We start from the raw sequence: 25,228 nt of genomic DNA on the forward strand, positions 1-25,228 counted from the left end.
GAGGGGAAAGTGAAGGTAGGCCAGAGCAGCCAGGTTTATGAGCCAAAGCTCAAACACCTGCAGGAAAATCCTCCTCCAGGAGCAAGAAGAAGAGGCTCCTAAGGCAGAATTACATTTTTACAGATTTATATGGGTTTTGAAGCCAAGTCCCAAGACTGGCAGAACATGGAGAGGGGGTTATTTTCTTCTTATTAAAAGAATGGGAAGACCCACCATTGATTTTGTCCTTCATCACCACACAAAAACCCTCCCAACCACAGCGAGGATGACGGTCTGGATTATCACAACACCGTAAATCAAAGTGAATGTATTTATTAGGTCGCCTCTCTTTGTTGCACATGTGTGTGCTGTTTGTTGGCCCATACTGTTGTTATTTTAATTTATGGTTTGCTTTTTCCACTCTTTCCTCTCCCTCACAAGACTGGAGCCTGTCCACAAGTTCTCCTCATGCCAGTTAAAATCAGCATAATGAAATGTCACGGCCAGATCCCATCACCGTGCAAGGACGCCAGGGCAGCGCCGGCCCCGGGACGTGGCCCTGAGTCCGGCGAACTTCGCCGTGGCAGGACCAGGCACAGCGGGCTAACGAAGCCCGCAGCCTTTCCTAGCTGCTTGGCCGGTCTAGCTATAATTAAGTGCAGTAAGTTTAAGCATTTTGCAAATCCCACCTCTCTCTCCTCCTGTGACAACCCCGATCTCGTTACAAGTGAGCCGTATTCCCATGGAGCCAGAGCAGTGCCAGGCAAGGGGAGCCGGGCTCGGCTTTGTCTGCCCCAGCTGCATTTCAACCACACCTGACACCCCCAGCTGTGGCAGCCAATGACAGCACCCACTGCCGGGATTCACCAGGCACAGAGACACTTCCAGGCATGCAAATTCACATTTGGGTGCTTGGAAAGCATGGAATTCCCCGAAAACACCCACTTCAGGGTTCATTATCTAAACTTTTGGGGTGATTTGTTTTAATCCTCTCTTGGAAACCATAAAATTTTAGGCTATTTTCCAAGAGTGTCTGGAGAATTGCAGGAGTAGACAGAGCAGAGACCAAGTCACCTTCCAGCTGTACGAGCCATGGCAGCACAACTGAAGAGCTGGATGGGAAGACCCTGTTCCTTCCCACTTAAAGAGACCTAAAGACTCTGCAACTGTAACACCCAGATAAATCAGAGAGTCAATAATCATTAAGGTTAGAAAATACCTCTGAGTTAATCGAGTTCGACCGTCAGCCTAGCACCACCACCACGTTTAGAACTAACCCAGAACTCCAAGTGCCACATGCACACAGTTTTTGAACACTTCCAGGGATGGGGACTCCAGCACTACCCTGGGCAGCCTCTGCCAGGCCTGGACAGCCCTTTCCATGAAGACATTCCCCCCAGTACCAAACCTAAACCACCCCTAGTGTAACTTGAGGCTGCTTCCTCTCACCCTGTCACTTGTTACCTGGGAAATACACACAGCTGTGAGAACAGAAGTCAGGAGTTCCTGTCTCTGCCAAGGCTTCACTCAAACTTTTCTAATTTAGAAGCTGGAGATTGTGCCAATGTGACCTTAGGGTGTCAGTCCATGTGAGCTAAAGGATTTGCCTCATCCCTGCTCTCCACCCACATTGAGGACAAGCTGAGTAAGAAGGGACCTGGGTGTGAATAAAAACTAGCATCTCTGAGGAGGGGAGAATTTTGTCAAAACATCCAACTGAACACCAAACTAAAAGAACAGCACAAAGAACCACAGGCAGCTTCGTTGCCAGTACTACTGAGGTTACTTTGTAGCTGGTTTTGCCTCTGGGGCTCTGTTGGGTTTGCCTCAGAGAAGAGCAGAGATGCCAGGCTGGAGTTGGTGAGGCTGCTCAGCCTGCCCCCTCCCGCAGCAGGCTCACTGCCGGAGCCACTAATCCACTCGGATGCTCCGCAGCAGAGCCTCGAGTTTTCACGGATTTATGCCCTGCACTGCTCCCAGCTCCATCTGTTTCATGGTTATTGTTCTCACCGACCCTACTTCATCATTTAAATTATTAACAGCAGAATTACACCGACTGAGAGCTGGAATGGGCAGCTTTAACATACAAAGGCTTGGATGTAATGTGTCAATACACATTGAGTGGAACAGAGAAACTGGGGGAAATTCACATATAAGGGTCATTGCTTCATTTCAGTGCTGATCTGGGGGGAAGTTAGGATGAGAATACCAGAGAAAAAAACTAGAAAAACTCCTTTAGATGGTCACCTGTGGATTGACACGTGCCTTCACTCAGTGAGTGGCCTGGAGCTGCCCAATGGAGGTGCCACACATCACCTTCATCCCTGCCTGGACTCTCCAGGGCTGGGCAGGTGCCCCCAAGACCTCAGAGCAGCACAAACCTCTCGTGAGCCTCCAGCTTGGGAGGAGCATGGCTTCCTCCACCAACTGTGACAATGCTTGCAAAGCACACATCTTGTACAACCACAAGCAGCAAAGATGTAAACTACACGCTGGTGTAAATCAAACCCCTAGGGTGAAAAACACAGTGACTCCAGAGGGTGGGAGAAGAAAAGCAGGACAGGAGCATCAAGAACCTCCAGATCACTGAGGTCTTCTCCATCACCTTCTCCTTAGGAAGATGAAATAATTTCCTACCTGTTATACCCCTACTTCTGTCATTAACTATTCAAAAAAGAAAAATCAAGTGTCATAACTATATGAACTCTCAGTAAAGCACAAAATCCCAAGCAAAGTCACTTCTCTCCTTCACATTTTTCCAAACATAGCACACAGGAAAGGGTGACGGTGAAAAGCCACTTCTGTTCCAACCCCCCCAAGCCCCACCTGCTGCCCCCTCAACTACCTCAAGCAGTTCCTCCTGGCCACCAGACACTGCATTCAGGGGCGACTCCACATTGATCCCAGACTTAACAATATCCATTAATAACAGACCAGACAGTGCCCACGTTCAGCCCAGCCATATGGTTTGAATCCAGGGAATTTGCTTTTCCCATCCACTGCATTACATATTTATACCAAAATAAGAGCTTTTCTTTTCCCCCTCCCCACTTCTGGGGTAATTGGCAGATGGATCCGATTCCAAAAAGGGTAATCAATGCACTCAAAGAGCCTCAACCCATGCTGCTCTGCCCCAGCTTCAAATGCTTTATTACACAAGGGTCTATGGACATTTTTTTGAAATTAAAGTTCCTGTAGTTTTTCATGGGAGATTTTCTTTTAAAAAGCTCCAGCCTGCTGCAGCAAGTTTCCCTGCAATCAAGTCAAAAACCCAACACAGCTTTCACTGTACTTACAATGAAAGTCTTATGTGCATAAATAAGTTCAAGTAAAAATCAAGTGTATTTTTGTTACATCATATACCCAAACCCCCAATATTCCACTGGACACCCCAGCAGGAGCTGACTGAGGTAGACAGTTCAAGGTGGTTTCACAGCCACCAGGTGCAAGTGACCCCTGAGCACACGGACTGCATTTCAGACAGTAACAGTGAAAATAATACCAGGAAAAAATCCTACTTGCAGGGGGAAGAAGAGGAGACAAAGCAGGAGTTTGAGGGGGACTTAGCATCAAGATTTGCCAGGATATGCTCTTTCACTAGAACAAGGTTCAAGCAATCATAAGTCCCAGCTGCCCTCAGCCCCACCACACAGATCTCCCAACGCATCCTCAAGACCAGGACCACAAAGCACCACTTCAGCACTCCAAACACAATGGACAGGCTGGCTGAGAACAGCAAACTCCAGCAGAACCTTCCCTGCTCAAGTTACTTACACTGCACAAGGGCATTTCATCAGAGACACTTAGAATTAAAGTTATCCTTTGATTCCTGCAACTGCAGCGAAGCTCAACCAGCAAACCAGAGCAAGAAATCCCAATGTACCTTGACTCCTCTCAGAGCAACTCCTCCTCTCTGTTTTCCAGAACTCTTCAGAGCTCTTACCTGCTCTACCCTTACATATATCCTCTCCCTCCTGCCCATTGGACACCTCTGCTCCCACTCCTGGGCAGGATTGGGTAATGATGCCACCAACGAGCAGCAGCTGATGCTCATATGGTCAGACACAGGGACCAGGTGTAGCCCATTACCCTCACCCCTGAAGCAGCCCTTTGCAATAAAAGACCTCCTAGAAGAACTGGCAATAAACCCAGAGGAATCCTTACAGCCCTAAGTCCAAAATAAGCTCCTTTATCAATAGGCTTCCACAGCAGAAGTGCACCAGAGAGGCCTAAAGCATGATTCTTCCAGAAAAGGAGCAACCTGTTCCTGTGTTTACCACTCTTCCCTTTCCTCATTATTCATAATTAGACACCTGACCCCAATGACCAACCCTCGCCACTCAGATCTAGCAGAGACAGGCTCTGGTTGCCTCATTGAGCTGTAGCTGGACACAGCATTCTTCCTCCAAAAGCTGGACAGGTCCTGATGACGCTTCCCATTGGGAAGAGCTGGCTCTGCTTCTCAGAATACATCAGCCCCCAGACATGATGCTGCAAAGGGAGGATTACAGAGTCACAGAGCCAAGGTTAGAAGTCACGTCTGCAGATCATACAGTCCAACCCACCTGCTCCCGCAGGGTCATGCAGAGCGGGGCTCCAGGACCATATCCAGATGAAAATCTCCAAGGATGGAGACTACACAATCTCTGTGGGCAGCCTGTGTCAGAGTCTGACTGCCCTCACAGTGGAAAAAGCTTTTCTGGTGTTGAAATGGAGTTTCCTGGGTTTCGGGTTGTGTCCCTGCTTCCCATTCGAGGGCTCACCAAAAAGACAGGACAGGTGTGCCAGCAGATCTCCCCTCCACGGGCTGAGTTCTCCCTTAGCAGCAGCTCCCAGGCTGGGTTACATTTAGAACTAACTGGGGAGAGCTGAAGTTGAACAATTCATTTGTGTCAACAGTACCTGCTAAGAGCTGCAGAGGCTGTTTGGTACAGGCATGTTTTTATTCAAGCAAGCATCACCACACAACCCTTCCCCAAGCAGGTAGTTATTGTATGGAAAAGGTTCTGGAGATGCTGGTAGGCAGCCACACAAGCGCTGGCTGGGTGTCCCAGCAGTGTCGTTGTGAGGGCTCCACACATGGCAAGAATTCACCGTGGGAAGCATTTTTAAGTTTATCTGTTCATTGTTCTCTTTTAGATCAAATTTTTCCCAACAACACCTATAATCAGAGGGGTAATAATTAGTCAATACACACTACTCCAGTTAATGTTCCCGATATTCCCCATGACTCTGAGTTCGCAACAAAAACGGTGCCTGAGCTGCAGAGGTCAGGAGGGAGGTGACCTCAGCCATGTCCCTCCTGCTACAGCCATGCCCCTCCTGCCGTGGCCACATCCCCCAGCCATGTCCCCCTGCCACATTTCCCAGCCATGCTGCCGTGGGGGCCCTGCTGCCGTGGGGGCCCTGCTGCCACGGCCACCTCCCTCCTGCCTTGCGGGCTCTTGCAGCACACGATCACCACAGAAAGCATTAGACATGCTCTGGAAACCCTTTGCCCAGCTGCTCATTAGGACTGCATTAGTCTGTAAACTCGAGCGCAGAACGCCTAGTTCAAGTTGCTCTTTCTTGATGTACTTGAAAGGTCCTGGGAATTTATGGCAGGATAATGCGGAGCACAGCACCTATTTATGAGTTGATCATTTGTACAAAACCCCTCTCAAAGCACCGAAGGTTACCATTCGACCAAGAGCTGCACTTAGCTGCTCAGAGGGCAAGAAAGCCAAGTATATGAAAGTTAAAAGCATTAATAAAAGTGTGACTTATAAATTACTTCATCTTTGTCACCCTTTTTGAAATGGGGTGAGAGAGGCCAGGGTAAATTTATTTTTTAAGTGCTTTCTGAGACCTGCAAGGGTCAGCCCTGAAATGCTGTACTCTATAAATCATTCCATGTGTATCTGAGAGATGCGAGTGCATCATAACATTAACAAATATTGATTTGTTTATCATTTGCAACTGTTTATCGCTAAACAGCTGCCTTTATACTCTTGGTAGGGAGAAGAAACTTCAATCCCTGGGAATGCAGAAGAGAAGCTGCCTTGGCTGCAGGAGGAAAGAGCAACCCCCTTTCTCTGTCACCCGACTGCCGGCTCAGTGGACGTGTTACCGTCGTATTATGAAACCAGTTATTTCACAAAATGACTAAAATTTCCAGGCGTTCCAGGGAACCGCTCATGTCGCTGCTGAGAGCCAAGTGAAACCTTACATCAGGGGCTTGGCTGAGTCACGACACAGGGAGGCAAAGCAGAGCGCCAAGGATGGCCAGAGCCGAGGACAGCTGTTCCTCCCTGCCGAGGCAGCCTCCCCTCCTGGCACGGCTCCAGCCGGCTGTGCCACACCATGCAGTCCTTCCCAATGCCACCAGCACCCCTGGCCCCAGGCTTCTGGCTGGAATCAGTGACACAGGAGCAAGAATCAGCCCCCGGAGCCCTCCAGGCTGCCCAGCAGGCACAGAGCACCATCGCTGCCACCGGAGTCCAGCGACTGCTCCACAGCAGGAGGCTGGAATTAGGTATCTTTAAGGTCCGTTCCAACCCAAACCATTCTGTGACTCTGTGATTCCATGAACTGACCTCACATCATCAACCCTGCCTGGTTCTAGACCTGACAAAACATGGCAGCATCAACTGGTCTGTGTTCTCCTTCATTTAATATTATACAGTGGGTTTTAAATGCAAGGAAGACACCTGGAGCAACAGGAGGAGGTTGGGGAAAATTTCAATAAAAATCTCATTACCTTAATGAGGAAGAGACAAACTATCTGGCAAACCTCTTCCCAGTGCTTTAAATCATTACATATTAGGTACAAACCAAACCCTTTCATTAAGCAACTACAATAAAAATAGGTTGTTTTCACTCCCCTTCTTCCTTTTTTTAAAATCACACAACTCTCTGCTTTTATTTCTTTTTGGAACTAGGCTTGGTAACTGATTTCTCTACAGAACCCGCCCACCAACAAAGTTTGCTCAGTGGAAACTTGCAGCATTATCTGTGTGCACACACCCTCACTCACCAAAGAGCTTCAGAGAGCTCCAAATTAAGTATTTGGAGATTTCCCTGAGAGAGAGTTGTGCTGAATTTGCAGTTCTCCCGATCTGTAACTAAACACTGGTAAATGTGCAAAATCCAGGTGTTTTATAAGTCTGTTCTTCTTCTTCTTCTTCAGACTTAGTTCCCAAACCATTCTTGTAATAAAGCAGCAAGATCTAGTGCTTTGGAACACAGAGCAAGATCTGGAGGTGCCACAAAGCACAAGAGGCATCAATTCCCCACCTGGCTGGTGTCTCCTGAGAGAGCATCCAGGGGCTTCCAAGCAGCAGAATTAAGACATGGGTTATATCTGAATAGCAAAGTCAAATCATCTGGAGATGATCTCCTCAAGTCCTATCTTGTTCCTCTTGAGTAAAATGGCAACACTAAGCGACGGCTTCATGTCGGAGCTGAATCCCCAGCAAAGCTGAAGTTACCTTTTTCCTTGGAGGCAAAGGGATTATTGCTGGCACGGCACGTGCTGGTGGGGAAGGGGTCTGGAGCTGGCCCCTGGGGCAGGCGGAGCCGGGCTGGGCTGGGCAGGGCTCGGCCGCAGCCCCTGGGCTGTGCTCCGAGCATCGCTCCAGCACCAGAGAGGAAACTCAGCAAGCCCCACTCTTACCAATTACAGGGTGTCAATATTGACTATCTGAGGGATTTCCATGCTCACGAAGCAAATTAGAAACTCAATACCTGAACTATTCCTAAATGCAGTTATCAACTTCAGAGTTTTATCTCATAAAACCAATTCAGCTTAGAGTTTAATTCTATTAAATTAGGGCTTAGAAATAAGATTTGCTCGGAGAATGAATGCATCATTAGTTTTAAAATGCAATATAGTGAAACCCAAAATGTGCAGCATTACAATTTGAAGAATAAATGAGTAGAGATGGCACCCAAATGTACTTCTCCTAAATATATTTACCAGAAAAACCCATTGGCTCATTAGGACAGTGTTTTGGTGTGGGGAATGTCCACCTTCCTTTGGGAATCATAATCCTCTTGTCTCCCCTTGGCACAAGTTTTTTCTTTGTTCTTAAAACCTTCTTATTTCAGCAGCTGACAGAGAAAAAAGAATCAGCATCCTCTTTCTTAATAAAAATGCCACAATGAGACCCTGTCGGGCTTGTGCCAGGCGTGTCAAAGGAGCAGGGACTAATATAGGAAACCTCAAGAACTCCCCGTTTTGTGCAAGTTACAGTACAGGGAAGAGTCACGTAGGGCTGGGTTTTAAATCAGGTTTCCAATAGATGAAAAGCACCCTTCCATGGGGTGCATGTAATCTCTGAATAGGGCCCTTAGTTTCCTGTGGTATTGTATTAGAAGCGATGTTTGATGCAATAACGCGGGGATAGAATATGCTCAAAGAGGGGGCGGGGGCCCGTCCCCGCACTACGAAGCCGGCGGCTCTTTGATGGCCAAGCCAGCCCAACCATACCTGCAGCACCAGCAGGCTGGGACTGGGGGGAAAGGACACGAGAAAGGCAAACCCACACCAAAGGCACGGCAAGTGTTGAACAGAAAGGAGCCCTTTGGGTGAGCCACGTTTTGCCGCCATTTCCTGCTCCAGATGTGGCGTCTCAGATGGTCCGATGAGAACAGCGGGTGCCTCTTCAGGCCTGGCCACACACTTGGCATTTTAAAAAGCTCCTTTTTCAAAAGCAAACAACACTGTCCCCAAGCAGGATTACAGAGAGAGTTACAACCTGTGCGGTGCTGCCACAGCATCACACAGTAATTGGCAGCGCATTGTCTCTCACACTGATAGGTTGGGTTAAAGCTTTAAAGAGGTATTTCAGTATGTGTAAATTTCCTACTTTTACTTAGGCAGTCTATAAGAATTTTGTTCTTATTAGAAGTACAAAATTTAAGCCAACTGAAATGATCTAATTATAATTTTTGGTAGCAGAAGAGCCAGATGGAACAACCCAATTGACTCTAAGAAGCCTAAAATACTCCTCAGTATGCATTTTAATGCATCAATCCCATTTGAAAATGCATGCAAAGCTGTGGGAGAGAAAAGGCTGAAATGATAAATGTGAGATATATCCATGTCATTGTTGTGCAGCAGCTCTGGGGGTGCTGCCCACACCATCACCCCGTCATCAGTCAGGGCCTGATTTTACAATCATTGAATGCTCATCTTCAAAAAGGAGCCAGAGAAGCACAACATGGTCAGATGTTTGTGGTTTGCCATATGATCTACCTCTTCCTTAATTTCTTATTCTGTTTAGATCAAAACAGTTCTTGTATTTTTCATGAATACAAGCCTCAAAATTTTGCCTTTTCTATTCCACCCTCAAAAGCAGAGAGACTGCCGTCCTATGTGCCAGGCCACAACTACAAAATGTTGTCGTTTTGCTCCAATTCATGTTTGCTTTTGGTTTTCATTGAGTAGAATGACTTTATCTGTTCCAAACAGTAAAGCAGAGCAGCTCAGCCAAGATGCTACAGGGCTGCTGACATTTGGAATGCTATTTTCCGTCCTATTTTACATATGCTTTCAAAATGTATCCTGTGAAAAATAAAAATCAGATACAAGAGGGGCTGATTGGTGTCTCTGGCAAAGCAGATGACCTACTTCAGCCATAAAGATGGGAAAATCCACGGATACTGACAGTGAAGTAAAGGGAAGGGAGGAGCCAACACCAAAACCTGTGCAAATGTCCAAGGAAGGAAAATCCAACCTGGAATGGGGCACTGGAGAGGGAGGTGGTGCCAGCATGGAGCCATGGACACTCTGGACCCAGCAAACTCCCTTTTTCCTGATCCTTGTAACAGGCAAAAAACAGCTGGGCAACAAAATGGTTTGGTAAGTGTAACCCAAGAGGGAACATTACCTTGCACACCTTTTAATGGTGAACTTCCCAAAAATCCAGTGTGTTTCCCCAGAAGGGGGAAGAGAACCCAAACATTCTTCAAAAAAGGAAACAAAATTTTTGGAAAGAAAACCAGAATGAATCAAGGCACCACCTGAGAAAACAGATTAAAGGGAAAAATAAAATAAAAAGCTGTTAAAGTTATTAAAAATGCCTCTGTTTGAGGCCAAAGCAGCACCTCTCAACTCCTCCCTGATACTTCCCATTCCATGTGGCTCTTTCTGCCTATAAACAAATTGTAAAAGATGGCAACAGCTAATTTAAAAAATAAAATGCGAAGTGTTGCGGTGGAGTCTAAATTGAGTCTGACAACCAAGGTCACATAACTTTTCACTTTTATTTAAAGGCATTGCCTTGATTACTGAAAAATATTGCAAGATATATAAACACAAATCTGGGGGCAGGCCAGCCAGCCGCCAAGGACTCCAGCCACGGCTCCTTGTCCTTTGTTTTAAAAGGAACAACAGGAATAATTTTTTAAATTGCCAAATGTTGTGTAATTATCAAATTGTAGAAAATTGTCAGAAATCATCAATATAATTTTTGGAATTATGTTTTTATTGTAAGCAATATGTCCTAACCAGTCCTGTTATGCCTAAATAAATTTCAATTATTTCTGGAAATTTTAAGAAATGTTTGCTGCTTTAATTCCTGTAAATGCAAAAACCTTCATTATACCTTTGATTTCTTTTAATTGTATTTATATTGTTCTAGGCCTTTTCCTGTAAACTTTGAGAAAAATGTTAAATCTAGTTCTGAAAGTCCTAAGGAAAAGCGCAGAGGCTGCAGCACATGGGCCTGGCACTGAGGGATCTCAGCTCTCAGCCTGATGCTCCCGCTCTACTGGGCCCATCAGAGCCTTTGGAAGTGGATCTCACTTACAGCTTTGTTTAAAAGAAAAACCCATAGATTCTGAGGAGAACCAGAGCCTGTTTGATGTTCAGCCTCTGTTGTCTCCAGGCAGACCTGAACGAAAGCTTGGAATTAAACTATCTTTGAATATAGTTTTCATTGCAAGTGATTTAAAATAAAACAACCTGGTTTCCACATCCAGGTTTCCAGAGCCAGCTGCCACGTTCCCCTTCATTCACACACTTCCGAAGTTATATTACTATAAAATTAGGATATAATTTTGTCATGGATTTTTTATAAATTAAAGGCAATAATCAGCCATTTTCTTTTCCTTCATAAAAATTCCTTTCCAGGACCTGGAGCTTTCCCTGTTGCTCCCCCACAGTAGTGCCTGAGAACCCTCAAATGTTCACACCTGCCCTGGTCTGTGAGAAATTCCTGTTGAAGTCATTAATATATCCATTAATTAGGAAACAAATATAAGGTCACTGATATCAAGTGATTTGAAGCACGTGGGTGCTTAGACCAGTTCCTCACTGGACCCCCAAAAATAAGGACCTAGACCTGTTGGAGTGAGTCCAGAGGAGGCCACAGTGCTGCTCTGAGGGCTGGAGCCCCTCTGCTCTGGAGCCAGGCTGGGAGAGCTGGGGGTGCTCAGCTGGAGAGGAGGAGGCTCCAGGGAGAGCTCAGAGCCCATTCCAGGGCCTAAAGTGGCTCCAGGAGAGCTGCAGAGGGACTGGGGACAAGGCATGGAGGGACAAGACACAGGGAATGGCTTCCCACTGCCAGAGGGCAGGGATGGATGGGATATTGGGAAGGAATTGTTCCCTGGGAGGGTGGGCAGGCCCTGGCACAGGGTGCCCAGGGAAGCTGTGGCTGCCCCTGGATCCCTGGCAGTGCGCAAGGCCAGGCTGGACTGGGCTCGGAGCAGCCTGGGATAGTGGAAGATGTCCCTGCCCATGGCAGGGGGTGGGAACTGGATGGGCTTTGAGGTCCCTTCTCACCCAAACCATTCTGTGATTCTATGAATCACCATTTTTTGTAACTGTATTTGGGTAGTGCTTTTGGCATCTGAAAGGCTCTTTAAAAATGTGATCATGAAAAACACCCCCAGGTAAAGTCACCTCCCAGCCAGGCTCATTACACTAAAATATTGCATTTCAACTCAGCCAGTTGTGTACCAAGGTGCCCCTGCTCATTCTGACCTGGTGGCATCTCCACATTAAGCTAAAGTGAATTGTAGCAAGTTTCAGAAAATAAATCCATGTTCTGTGGGGCTCTGCCTTCAGAGCAGCCCTGGGCACAGGGAGAGGAGTGAGGACACATCATTGGGACTCACTGCCCTGGCTGCCCCCAGGACAGCACAAGGGCTCTGGGTTGAAGGTACCACTTGCCCTGGCGTCTCCATACCCCCAGCCAGACCCTTGTTTTCTGGGATTTTGTGCAGGATGTGCTCCCTGTAGCCACAGGGGCAATGTCCAGTCCCTCCTGGCCAGAGCCATGTGCCCTCACACCATCAGCAGCTCTGCACTGGCCACGCACCACACACCATCACCCTGCACACTCGCCTACTCAGCCTCAGAGGGAATGCAACAGTTTTCCCTATTCCTATAGTCTCCCTTTATGCCCTGTTACATTAGGGAGTGCCTAAAACCCTCCAGAAATATTGCAGAAAGTGGGGTGAAGCTACTTCCCTTGCTCCAGCAAGCAATTTGTCTTCAATGGCCACCTGAAACACCAGCCCGTGTAAATGGGGTGAAACACGGGGGGTGACATCCCCAGGGAACACTGGACAGCCAAGTGTGGAGCAGCCTGGAACTGCAGGAGGCTCCGGAGTGTCCCCTGGCCCAGTGGGCTCCAGCTGAGTGACACGGGGGACGGGGGGAGCCAAGGCCACGAGGTGCTGCCTGGAGCCAGCCCGGGAGCCATCGGAGCAGCGATGAGCCGCCCTGCTGGATCCATCAGCAGGAAGGAATGAGGAAAGGAGTCGAGTTAGAAGAAGAAGAGGAGAAATTATAAATTAAAACAGAGATGAAAAGCTCTGCTGAACTTTTTTTCCTGGGACAAGCAAGAGTGGGGAAAGCATTAAGTGCTGCACCTTTTCTTCACCTAATGGCACAGGAAAAAAGTCTTTTCTGCAAATAATTCATGTAAACTATTTCCAGAAAGCATGAACAACAAGACCAAATTTCTTGAAATTAGCCAAGCTCCCAGAACCCAGCGGCTGTTCATGCTGCAGGAGGCTGTGGCTCTGAAACAGGGAAGACTGGGGTTGTGGGGTGAAAGGGCAGAAGAACCAGCCCCTTCTTCATCTTTTATCATTTACCTGAAATTTAGTTCACTGTAAATTTTATTTCAAAGACAAAAAACCTTATGCCAAACTCACCTTGGCTAAATTATCATTTACTGATTTCTAACAAAGATCTAATCCACTTTCACTGGTTTATATGCATCACTTCCAAAGAAGGGAGTGAGAAAGGAGAGATTTTTAGGTCAAATGATTAAGGAGAAAAGGGATTTAAACTAACAAATTTTTTTAAAGTTCTAATTGTTTGCTTATTGACACCAATTTACATGGAGCCACTTAGTGAATAAAGGTTTTCACAGTACATGGCACTTCTTTATGTCAGTTTTTAGCCATCGTGTCACAGCCTGGCTTGAAAAGAAGAAATGCTGAAAACTCGTAGGCCAGAAATGAACAGCCTATTAAGATCTGAAAAGCTGTCATCCCCACTGAAAAGACTTGCGTCAGCCACTGAGGATATATTTTAAACCGCCTGTCCGCAAGAAAACTTTAATAATGCAGCCTTGCTCTAATGTCTTGTGAGAGGAGAGGCAATTTTACTTCTTCTATTAACCCAACGTGATTACAATGGCTTATTTCATGGAATATTAAGTTCAAATTCTGCTCCCTGGGAGGACAATAAAAAAAAAAGAGTGTGCTTATGACATTGCCCGAAATAGCCACAAGGACCGCAACTCCTTGGTGCTTTTAATGCATCCAAGCCATAATCCACCTTAATTTGCTAATGGTTAAGTAAATTAGCAACAAAATAATCAACCACAAAAAGGTATCGACACAGGAGCAAAATGCTTTCCTCTCAAAAATATTAAAATAACAAACTAATGTTTTCCTAAGGATTGCCGTGGCCTTTCAGTCCTCTCCCTCCCCCCTCCAGCCAATTCCAGAGAAAAATAGACTCCTTGTGTCGGATGGGCTTTGGCCATGAGGTGATCAGGAGGGAAGGCATTTGTGCCCAGACCACAGCTGGGATGGCTTTGTGCAAATGGAGCCATTAACAACTGCCTGGGAGCCACGGCCACTTCCCAAGCTACCTGAGCAGCCCTGCGCTGACATCAGGAAAATGGGGTCCCCAGGAGGTGGGTGCATGGCCAGGGGCACGATGCTGCTGGCATCCGCTGCCTCGAGCTGGCTCAGGCCAGCATGGGCATCCCTGTGCCATGGGGCACCCCCGTGCCAAAGAGCATCCCTGCACCACTGGGCCTGAGGACGTCAGAGCATTGTCCCAGAGGAGCCAGTGCTCATCACCACCTCCAGGTGAGGCTGTTCTGAAAGCGTTGGGTTTAAACACCATTTGCAGGCTGCCCCCTTCTTGAACACGTATTGAGGCCTGATCCTGACAATAAAAACCAGCATTAAAAACGTGAATTAGAGATGTAAATCGCATTGCCACTGGCAGTAATTCCAGTCCTGGGAGTGCAGCCCCAGCTGCGGCTGTGCCGGCCCTGGCAGTGACTCACTGTCCCACAGCTCAGGAACTCTGCGCTTGGCACTGGGGGTTGCAGCCAAACTTCCTGTTCCATGGGAAAAGGGGAGAAACAGCCCAAAACCCCAGCAGGAGAAACCTCAAATACCATGTTTTGGTTTCAAACTGATGTCGGATTCATAAAACGCTCCTGCCCCCTCCCCGTTCCCCCTTTCTGGCATGGCCTTCCTACAACTTTTTTCCTTTTTTATTTTTCCAATGTGGAAAAACAAGGAAATAAATTTTTCATTAAAAAAAAATTAATGTATGCAAATACCCAGTGAAATTATAAATAGCCACCATTAATTTCTTTTCCCTAGTTCCACAATTCCACAGCAAAAAGGCAAAAACTTAAATAAATACATTTAAATCTCCTGCTGTGTAATAGTAAAGAGACTCCATAAAACCAGAACAATATTTATTTTTCCTTTTCGGAGCAGCTCCCTGGTTTATTAGGCCCGTGCTCCCAGCAATCTGATAAGCAGGAGAGAGGCTAAATGGCAAATGGCAAACATCCCAAATCCCAACCTGATGTATTTCCACAGCCCTGACCTTCAGATAAAAATCGCACGGAAATCTGCAAACCCACCAAATATGCAGCACCACACGCTTGTGTTCAGACACAACAGTCGGGCGAAAAAAAGGAACAGAGAGAAAGGCGTTGCTATTTCTAGCCCTGAGCCTTCCCCTCCCTTCAAATTTCAGGATCCTGCTCCGATCCGTGAGTTTGAGGGGATGTGGACACACCCCACCAAACCCAAGGGTTCCTCACAGCCACCGAGGGCTCAGAACTGCCTGGCTGTGACCATCAAGGAAACACCAGAGAGAACGAATAATCCCACTCCCACATTCTGTGCATATTTAGGAAAATACTTCAAACAGAAAAAAAATTTTTGCAGTGTGAAATTAGCTACAATTATGACAACTGCAAGAAAAAAATTATACGGGCAAAATTTGGGGCTGCTGGAAGAATTCTTTGATGTCTGGATTCCAATTTAACCCCGACTGAGTTCTGAGAATCAAATGAACGAAGTCTATCACACACCCCAAGTCTGCTTGTCGGTGCGAGGCATCACTCCCGTTCCATTCTTCCCAGCCACACGTATTTCCAAGCCCCTGTGCTGACATCTCCTCCCTCCGCACTGCAGACGGCCACTTGCCCGACACATTTGAGCCACAGCCCAACTGTGTATTTCTTTATTCATTAAAACACAGACATTACTATCTATAAATATGTATAGCAGTATTTTCTCCCTGTCCCTGCACAGGCCAGTGCTCGGGTTGGGGCTGTGTGGGGAACACATAGAAATAGATCACATTTCATATAAATATTTTTAGGCAAAGGACTGTCACAAACACTGTCCCTGTACCTTTACATCGTGGCTGGGGAGAGCAGGAGTTTATTAAATAAGACAATAGGTGAATAATAAGGCCCTGATAAATGCCCATGAATATTTGGAGTAGCAGAGCAGGGAGGTGCTGCTGTCGCTGGCTCCAGGAACGTCACCTCTATTTTATACCGGGGCGTCAGCGTGGAGCCTCCGCGAGCCACACAGATCCCAGGCTGAATAAATAACATAATCCCCACCATTGGGGTGCTTTACATATAAAAATCACTTTTTCTTCAGGTACTGAACCACTTTATCCTCTAAACCTGAACCGAGCTGCCAGATTTTTGAAGCAGTTGTAAAACATTAATAATATATCTGGGTTGTTTAAAGAATATTTCCAAATAACATGAAATATTTAGTCCATTCCCCCCCTCGCCCCACCCTCAGTGCTACCACCACCGTAAAAAGATAAGATTTATCATGAAATGTTTGAGGGGTAATCAGCCATTTTTGGCCAATATATTTTAATATTTATATACCTGACATAGCTGAATATAAATGATACATCATGATTTTCCATAGTGCATGGAATTTATACAATTAACAGAGGGATCCAATGGCTTTAGGGCACACAAGGTGCAAACAGTGTTACAGTCGGTTGCTGATTATTGTTATAAATCTCACAAACCATAAAGACATTAAGGTGCATTTTGTTTACCCCATTTGTTCTCAAATATTATATACAACAGTATTATATATCATTAAAAGAGTTACACTTTCTCAGTGCATTTATTTCATGGGATACATTTATAGAACTATTTAAAAAATACAGCTGGCAAAAATGCATGGCTGAAACAGGCAGGAAAATGGGATCATTTTCAATTTTTTTCCCAAAGATGATGGTTTTTCATTCTAAAAGCGAGAAGACATTTAAACACTACCTATATCTGAAATGTCTAATTCAAAAAGACACTTCGATGAAGAAATCTGCGTGGTTGGAGTGGACCCTCCCGCCCAGCCCCGCGCCCGTGTGCTCCCGGAGCTCCGCCGTGCCTCCCTGAGCTCCGGCCGCCGCTGCTCCCCCGCGGACCTGCGGTGCCAGCGCCTCGCACCCCGAGCTGAAACACCCAAACCACGGGGCTGGCAAAACTCCATCTACGACTTCCCAGAGGAAAACAGTGACAAAAATGCAGCCCTGGATTTTCCTGTGGGAGTCAGTACTTTTCCTGGGAAGAGCTACCTCCCTGCTCCATGTAGATGCAGCAGAACTGAGCGAATATACTCACAAATACAAATTCCCCCAAATGTTCCCAAGTGGGTATAATGTCCCAGGATTGTTTCAATTATTCCCCTTTGGGCTTGCCGGGTTTGAAGCGCCGGAGCCCCCGAATGTGAAACGTGAGCCGGGAGCGGGGCTGAGCCCCGGCAGCGCCGGGGTGTCCCCGGCAGCAAAGGGACCCGAGCGCTGCAGCTGCTCATCAAATCAGGTTTATGTTCCTGAAATGAGTTCCTGCTGCTGAGCCTGAATTCACAGACAGTCGGGGGAAAAAAGAGATGGCTATAGCCCCAAACAACCCCCCTGGAAGCACGTCCAGGGGACGGCTCTTTGTGCCCCTATGGAGGCAGCTGGGGGGGATTTGTTTTATACCTAGGGAAACAAGATGTGCCACTTCCATGTGTGTGTCTTGTTTAGAAAATCCAAAATAAAAATACATGTTATAAAGGCATTGCTGGCGTTTTATTTGCTTTGCCAGAGGTAAATGAGTCCTTCCCTTTCTCCTGCCCTTCTGCTGCACTGGTGAGCAGGTTTCCCGCAGATATTTTGCCATCCATGAAGTGCAGCATCCTTTACTGAACATGAACCTGTTTTTCCTTAAATTTACATTATTTCAGCTAAACCAATTGGAGAAATAAAAAACCACAAATTTTACCATTTTCTACCCTTTTCCACCACAAACAAAACCCCAGCCCAGGGAGTTACCCAGAATTTGCTTTTCTCTTTCGGCCTGCTCAAAGGTTGCTTTCTCACGTACATAAAATACAGAAATAGGGACGGAAATGTGGGAATGTACCGAACTGGCTGTTGACTTCAGGCACGGGAAGTGTTTTGTTGAGAATTCGCAGGTGCTAAAACCTCATCAATGACTGGGAAATGGTGCTAAATACGAGCTCTGCGAACTTTATTTTTAATGATGACTTTAAAACCCAGGGATCAGCGAGGTGAATGTAAAAACTGTTAATCTTAAATTTCTACAAACCCGAGTGTCAGGGCAAGCATGTCTGGTGCATCAAGCATAACAAGATGAAAACGAGGAGGTGTGGGTGAGGAGGGGGTCCGAGACACTTGCTTTTCTTGAATCCCTCTGAATACATTTCACAATTCATCAGTTTTTGTCTTCCCTGCCACGAGTGAGGACAATCAGACCAGACACCCATTAGATTTTTCATGCAATTTTTTTTTTTCTTGTTCATGACATGTTGGCAGGGAGGATGGCAATTCTGAAATCTTACCAAATGAGAAAAATGTCAGAAACTGAACTGACAGCTGGTGGTTACTATGGTGATAGGTGATATTGAAAAAAAAAATAAAATAAGACTCAGTTAATTCAAAAGGAATCAAGTTCAGTATTTTTAAGCCACTTGATAGAGATGAAAACTTAATCCCGATATTGGGGTGTTTTCCTGTTTTAGCCAAGAGCTAAAGAAACCATTTGCTTGATTAGATAATTAACTAGATACAGCCAAATATCCAATGAAAATTATAGTGAAACTGAAAATAACAATAAAAAATAATAACATGTTTTTTAAAAAGGAAACAGCCATATTAGGAAAAAAAATAAGCAGACTGGGGGAAATCTTCTGTCTGTGTGAGCAATCCAGAATTGTCCTCTCCATAATCACAATTACCGACACGGGTCCAGTTTTCTGCCATCGGTTTGAGGGAGAAAGAGTAGTTTCGCTCAGTGACAAAGACAAATCAGCTGGAAGGGAGGGAAAGCTGCTGACTGATGGCTTCAATCGAGGGAAGGCTGCGCAGGCAACTTCGGCAGGAACCTGGATATCTCCATATTTGTGTTTATGTATTTTATGGGCTTTTTAAAAATTCCCAAGGGAGCTATTTCTGGGGCCCAAATACCGCGAGATCTGGTGTTCTCCTGGCATTTCCATCGAGGAATTGAAATACTAAAATACCATGAGAACATCAGATCTCCTGTTATTTCGTCTGCATTAATGGTTCCCTCAGGTATTAACAAAGCCCCTGAAAAACAAACACAAATATTTGAGGCAGAAATAGAAGTGCTGGAATATCTACCCCCCTCCCCCCCCCCCCAGCAAGCCACTGCACCCGCACAAAAACCACCTCGTTTTTGTGATCTTACACTTCGAGGAACAAATTGTGCAACCGTACACATATAAAATTAATATTATATGGAAATTATTTGGCCACCACCTGTCTTTATGGCAGGAATTGAATTTGTTCCCCAACAGCCCAGAGGAGCACGATCTCCATATAAATGCAGGTGGGGTTTAGGAATATTGTTATAGAAAACAACATTTGAATGCAAAAGTCTCCAAACAATTTGAGTTGTGCCTGTGCTCCCTGGGCGGGGATCGCAGAGGTGGGGTGGGATGGGGGGGTGGGAGCCCAAGGGCCCAAGGCGGCCCCGCGGTGCCGCGTGTCCGACCCTCGGGAAGGCTCCGGGCGCTCCCTCCCCGCGCGGCCCCGCCGGGAGCAGGAGGGGCCCGAGGCGGCGGCGGCGCTGCGCGGGCGGCACCGCCCCCTGCCGGGCGCGGCGGGAACGGCGGGGAATGCCCGGGAGCGGGAATCGCCCGGCCCCGGCAGCCGGGATCACAGCACCGGGAATCGCCCGGCCCCGGCAGCCGGGATCACAGCACCGGGAATCGCCCGGCCCTGGGCAGCCGGGATCACAGCACCGGGAATCGCCCGGCCCCGGCAGCCGGGATCACAGCACCGGGAATCGCCCGGCCCTGGGCAGCCGGGATCACAGCACCGGGAATCGCCCGGCCCCGGCAGCCGGGATCACAGCTCCGGGAATCGCCCGGCCCCGGCAGCCGGGATCACAGCTCCGGGAATCGCCCGGCCCTGGGCAGCCGGGATCACAGCACCGGGAATCGCCCGGCCCCGGCAGCCGGGATCACAGCTCCGGGAATCGCCCGGCCCTGGGCAGCCGGGATCACAGCACCGGGAATCGCCTGGCCCCGGCAGCCGGGATCACAGCACCGGGAATCGCCCGGCCCCGGCACCCCTCGGCCGCTGCTCTCCCGGGGGAGCCCATTCGGCTCCGCTGCACCATCACTGGCCATGGTGGGCAGGGCATGTGCTCCATGACCTCTGAGGGCTTTTCCAACCGAAACAATCCCAATTCTGGTAACAATGCAGGAAAACCATCCATCATTATTTCACAGATGGGGACCCAGACCCACCAGGCAGGACCTGTCCCTGTCCTGTCCAGCCCGGAGGCTGCAAGGTCACTGACAAGGAGCCAAGAGTCTCTCAGGGCCAGGGACACCACTGCCACCATCCATGGCCTTAGCCACTTCACCTCCCACAGCTGCCGCTTCCCCACCTCCTGCGGGCGCTCATCCCTGAGGCCAGGGCAGGAGGGCAGGAGGCAGGTCAGACCCATGAGGAGCTCCACAGTGGGCTCGTGGTGCTCGAGGTGGGGTGGGGTGGGATGGGATGGGATGGGATGGGATGGGATGGGATGGGATGGGATGGGATGGGATGGGATGGGATGGGATGGGATGGGATGGGGTGGGGTGGGGTGGGGTGGGGTGGGGTGGGGGTGGGTTCCCTGGACTGGAGCAAGGCTCTCTGGGCTGCGCCATCCCTGTGGGCAGCACTGAGGGTCCCTTGTCCCGGCAGGCAGACACAGCTCATGCAGCCACGGGAGGCTCTGTGGGCAGGGGAGGTGATGAGCAAGGCCAAGATGAACAGAACTGGCTCTGCTGCCCTTATCCCACACAGTTCCATGCATTATCCCAGAGTGAGAATGTGGCCCCGTCCTACCCAGCGCAGCCCACACTCAATGATTACGTCTCTAGTGCATCAAACCTGCTTTCTGCTCAAAACCACAGGAAAATGTCCAGAAAAACAGTGGCCTATAAATAGAAATTGCTTCTGGAACAGTTTAAACCCAGATCCACGACACCAAATTCCACTGCTCCTTACAGGAACAGAGACAGTGCCTGCTTGTCTGAATCCCAAGCACAGGAACAGACAATTTGGGAATCTTCCCCATTTGACTGCACATATTGCTGCACTGAACTGCTCTGGGGAGAGCAGCAAAACAAGTTCTCTAATACTCACAAGAAAAAAAAAACTCTTGTCTAAACAACACAATTATATTAAAAGTAAAAAAATACCATTTTAAATAAATACAATTGCAAAAAAGGCTCTGGGTGATAAGGGAATGATGAGGTAAATAAAGCAAAACCAAAAAGTACAGCAAACCTCATTTCAAGATAAAAACCAGTATAAATAACTGACTTGGACTGTTTAAAATATTGTTATAAATGATACCTTCATTATACATGAAAAGTAGACACTGTTGAAAATCGAAAATAGAAAAAGTGTAAAACTACTTAAAAATATATATTATGTATAACTTAGAATATGTTAAATTCAGTGAAATGTTGAATTTCACAGGGTTTAAAAGAGGTTTGTCTTCCAGCCGCCACACCAGGAAATCTGTAAAACACCCATATGTAAGTACCCACAAATACTGAATATATTTTTATATGTATTTCTACAAAAATCAAAAGTGTCTTTTTTTTTTAAATGTGGTTTATAGTGTCCTTTGTACTGGGGATCAGCAGACAGCTGATGTTAACTAACAATACAGATAACTAAGAATAACACACTTCTCATTCTTGTCCCCTTTTTCCTTTTAAAAATGTTGATAGAGAATTAAATTGTGATAAAATTTCCACTGGTCTATGGGATTATTGTTTCTTCCTGAATGTTTTCAATCAAGCCACACAGTGCCTTTTTGCTGCAGCACAAAACACAGCTCGGATTGTGGAGCACACGGAGCGGGTGCAGTCTGTGATTCTGCGTGTCCATGTGCACATGCCCCGGGGTGTCCTGAGGTACCTGTATTTCACCTTACACCGCCCTTAAAAAACAGCTTTGGTTTTCAGTCGAGTCAGACCACACATATCCCCTCATTCCAAACCAACCCCGGCGATTTTCAGTGGCACTGCCTGGGGGGGCTGCCGGTCCCTCCAAGAAACAAGGAGTGCACATCTCACTCCTGCGGTGGACGAGCTGCGGAGCAGGGAATGCTCCGGGAACTGCTCAGTCTGTCACACGGACGTGGAAATTCTCTGCGACTTCCAGCCTTTCCAGACTGAGCTGCTCCACCGGGCTACTTGTGCACACCAGGGACGGCAATGGCCACAGAAGGGCTTTTTTTAATTTTTATTTTTCTGGAGAAAAGCAGGTGTAACTAATCCCCAGCGCTCTGCTCAGAGGGCTCAGGTTGGAGGCGGGCTGCCCGTTGCTTTTCCAGAACTGTGCAGTTCTGCAGCAGCATTTCAAACACACAACCAGGCGTTGGCAGGAGCCAGTCGAGTTCCCATCCCTGCTCAAGATTCAGTGGAGTGGGACTCCTGCAGTGGGGTCCCATGTCGGGGGCACTGCTGGGCCCAGCGTCTGGGCGAGGTTTGATGCACACCAATATCCCAGCCCAAGGCACAGCTCTGTGTGTGCCTGGTGCCTTTTGGTTCCCCAGCCATTGCAGAGGGGGTGCACGGGGCAGGGGGGCCACAGGGAAAACACAGGGCTGGTGTCACTGTCCCAGAGCCCTGGAGAAGTTCTTTAAACAAAATAAAGCAAAACACCCAACTGTAAAAGTTCTACAGAAACACGATCACTGGACTTTACATTTAGGAAGAATTAAGCTTTTAAAGAATTTTTTCCACTGAAAAAAAGCCTTTAATGGGAGTTATCCAGGTGGCCCCTGGATTTATTGTTGGATTTCTCTTTGACTGCTCTGGGGTTCCCAAGGGGACTATTACGTCAATAATTTCTAAGGCAACATTTTATTCCAGGTAACTGAAATTCCTTAGAAGATGAGAGCTTTGGCTTGGAGATTCCGGGATCCCATTTGATCAAAATCACTCACACCAACTACAGAAGAATTTTTGAAATAAATTACTCTATTGCCTTCTGCTTTCAGCTAAATCTATCTTCTATCTATATATATTTATAAACATTCTTTATAGAACAATTTCAAACTTAATTCTCCCAAAGCTATTAAAACTCACTATTTAATTGCATTCATAAAAAATTGTCTGGAATACAGTCAAAACCGACCACTTAATTCAAGGTGTATTCTACATTAACACACTTTGCCATTCTGAAAAATTGGTGATAGGGGCTGTTCTGTGCATGGAATTCCCATCAGAGTCAGTCAAGAGCCCTTATTTATAAAGTCAGGGTGCTTCTGAAGTCTTTAATGACTATTTTTGGTCAAACTTGAAAGAAAGAGACAAGACACAAAGGTCTCCCAGTTTCCAATGTACAAAGAATCTATGGCCAGTAGGAAAAGCTGAGTAGGGCCTTCAATCCAGACTAAACAAATTTCAGCATCAAATGATAAATGAATCAAGGAACTTGCACTCTCAGATCCTAAATTATATTAAGTCACTGATTTTATGAAGCCAGAAAAAGGTCATCACACGATACTTATAAACTATGGTAAATAACTAAAATTTATGCAGTAGGATGATTTTAATCATTGGTATCCTCAAAACCTTAGAAATAGATACAACTTGTAACAAATCAGAAAAGTTAAAGGAAAACTGTAATTGTTCCTTTTAAGACCTATTATGCGTAGTATCCATTGGCCATATTTGTTCCACAGGTCAGGTATAAAAATAAACTTACTGTATTTCTTGCATTTGATGAACAGAAAGAACTTAATGATACGTGTCCACATTCCTGTCTCCCTGCTAGTGTCTATCTGGGCTTTCTTGCCTAAACTAAAAACCATCTGTCATAAATACAATACTGGCTTTTACATCCGCCCCACCCAGTCCTCCTGCTCCCCAAAAAAGGGCACGTCAAGCATGGGCTGCTCCTGAAATATTCCTTGCAAGTTGCTAAGTGGATATAAAAGAACGCAGACCTAAAATAATCTGCAAATAACTGTAACATAAACCCTGAAAAATGCTTTTGGAGCTGGTGTGAGGGGGGAGAGACTCGTCCACTGAGCCGAGGCCAATGCAGGGTCCAGGCGACCTGGGCAGGGGGACAGTGTTTTTCACTAGGATACTTTGTAATTGTGAAAGATTATTACAAATCTTATTTAAATCAGGTTTCCTTTTGAATATTTTCATCTAATTGGACAAGTGTTGAGCTGTGCCGGGCTGTCGCAGCTGTTACAGGACATGAACCACGCTTACAGTAACAGCTTTCGTTCCACATTTTTGTGGAGCAGTTTCCATAGCACTCAGATCAAGGCTTGCATATTTTTATACCACTTGCATATTGAAAATAAACTCTGATGTTTAGCTTGCTTTCTCCAAGTGCATCTGGTACTTAAATTCCCTGAAAAACAAGCCGGCAACTCTTGATTGAAGCCCAAGCAGGCAGGGTGTGACACCTTGGTTAACTTTTATAAAGTTATTTTCAGCCTTCCTTTCCCCTAAAAGTGTAACTTCATAGGAGATGGGATGAGAGATCTGGGAAGTTGGCATTTATCTTAATTACTCTTAATTACCATCCCTGAATTTAACATTGGGGCAAACTTTTCCATTCACAACAATATCCACGATGACCAGATACTCAGCATGTGAGGATGTGCTGTGGAATTGCCTGTGCCTCGATTAAATGTTTCCCATTTTTGGACCAGATAAAAGGCAAAGTGCTCAGGAGCTGGAGGGACACAAGTTCCAGTGGCCAGGTTGCCCTGGGGACCTCCCACTGCCATGCCGGGCGTGAGGCTTTGGGGCACCCCGGAGGGTGCAGGGGCCTGAGTCCTGGCCAGGCAGAGCACAAGCCTATTGGGAAGTTTACTCTCAGTAAACTAGTCACTTTCTAATTAGACAAATAAACAGGATGTTATAATTTGGGATTACAAAGTGCAGCGAGTCCAAGCCCTCTCCAGCAACGAGGCCGGGGCTGTGCCTGGTGCCTGCCGTCTCCACTGGGGCCGTGTCACCGGCTGGGCTTTATCCCACCGAACCGCCCGTGTCCCCACGGCCCCATACCTCCTAACCCCCTTCCCAATTAGCAGATTGAAAATTAGCAAAATACAGCCCCTGCTTTGCACTTTAAATTTTAATAAGAAACAGAGACATCTCTCTCTTTCTTCTGCTGTTCCTCCCTCTCCTCCAAGAACAGAAGGCTGCTGGTAAA

At 46.8% G+C, this 25,228-nt stretch overlaps 2 protein-coding genes across 3 annotated transcripts in view; one reads left to right on the forward strand and one right to left on the reverse strand.

The window, feature by feature from the left end:
- Positions 1-25,228, reverse strand: part of ZFHX3 (zinc finger homeobox 3) — a 396,997-nt gene that overhangs the window by 366,058 nt on the left and 5,711 nt on the right. The gene's annotated exons all lie outside the window — the stretch shown is intronic.
- On the forward strand, positions 19,651-21,768 carry LOC125331925 (translation initiation factor IF-2-like). The gene is made up of 2 exons (XM_048316370.1): positions 19,651-20,478; positions 20,729-21,768. Exons 1-2 carry the CDS (start codon positions 19,651-19,653, stop codon positions 20,972-20,974), a joined length of 1,074 nt encoding a protein of 357 aa, XP_048172327.1. The 3' UTR covers positions 20,975-21,768.

Source organism: Corvus hawaiiensis, chromosome 12, assembly GCF_020740725.1.
Source record: "Corvus hawaiiensis isolate bCorHaw1 chromosome 12, bCorHaw1.pri.cur, whole genome shotgun sequence".
Taxonomy (NCBI): Eukaryota; Metazoa; Chordata; class Aves; order Passeriformes; family Corvidae; genus Corvus; species Corvus hawaiiensis.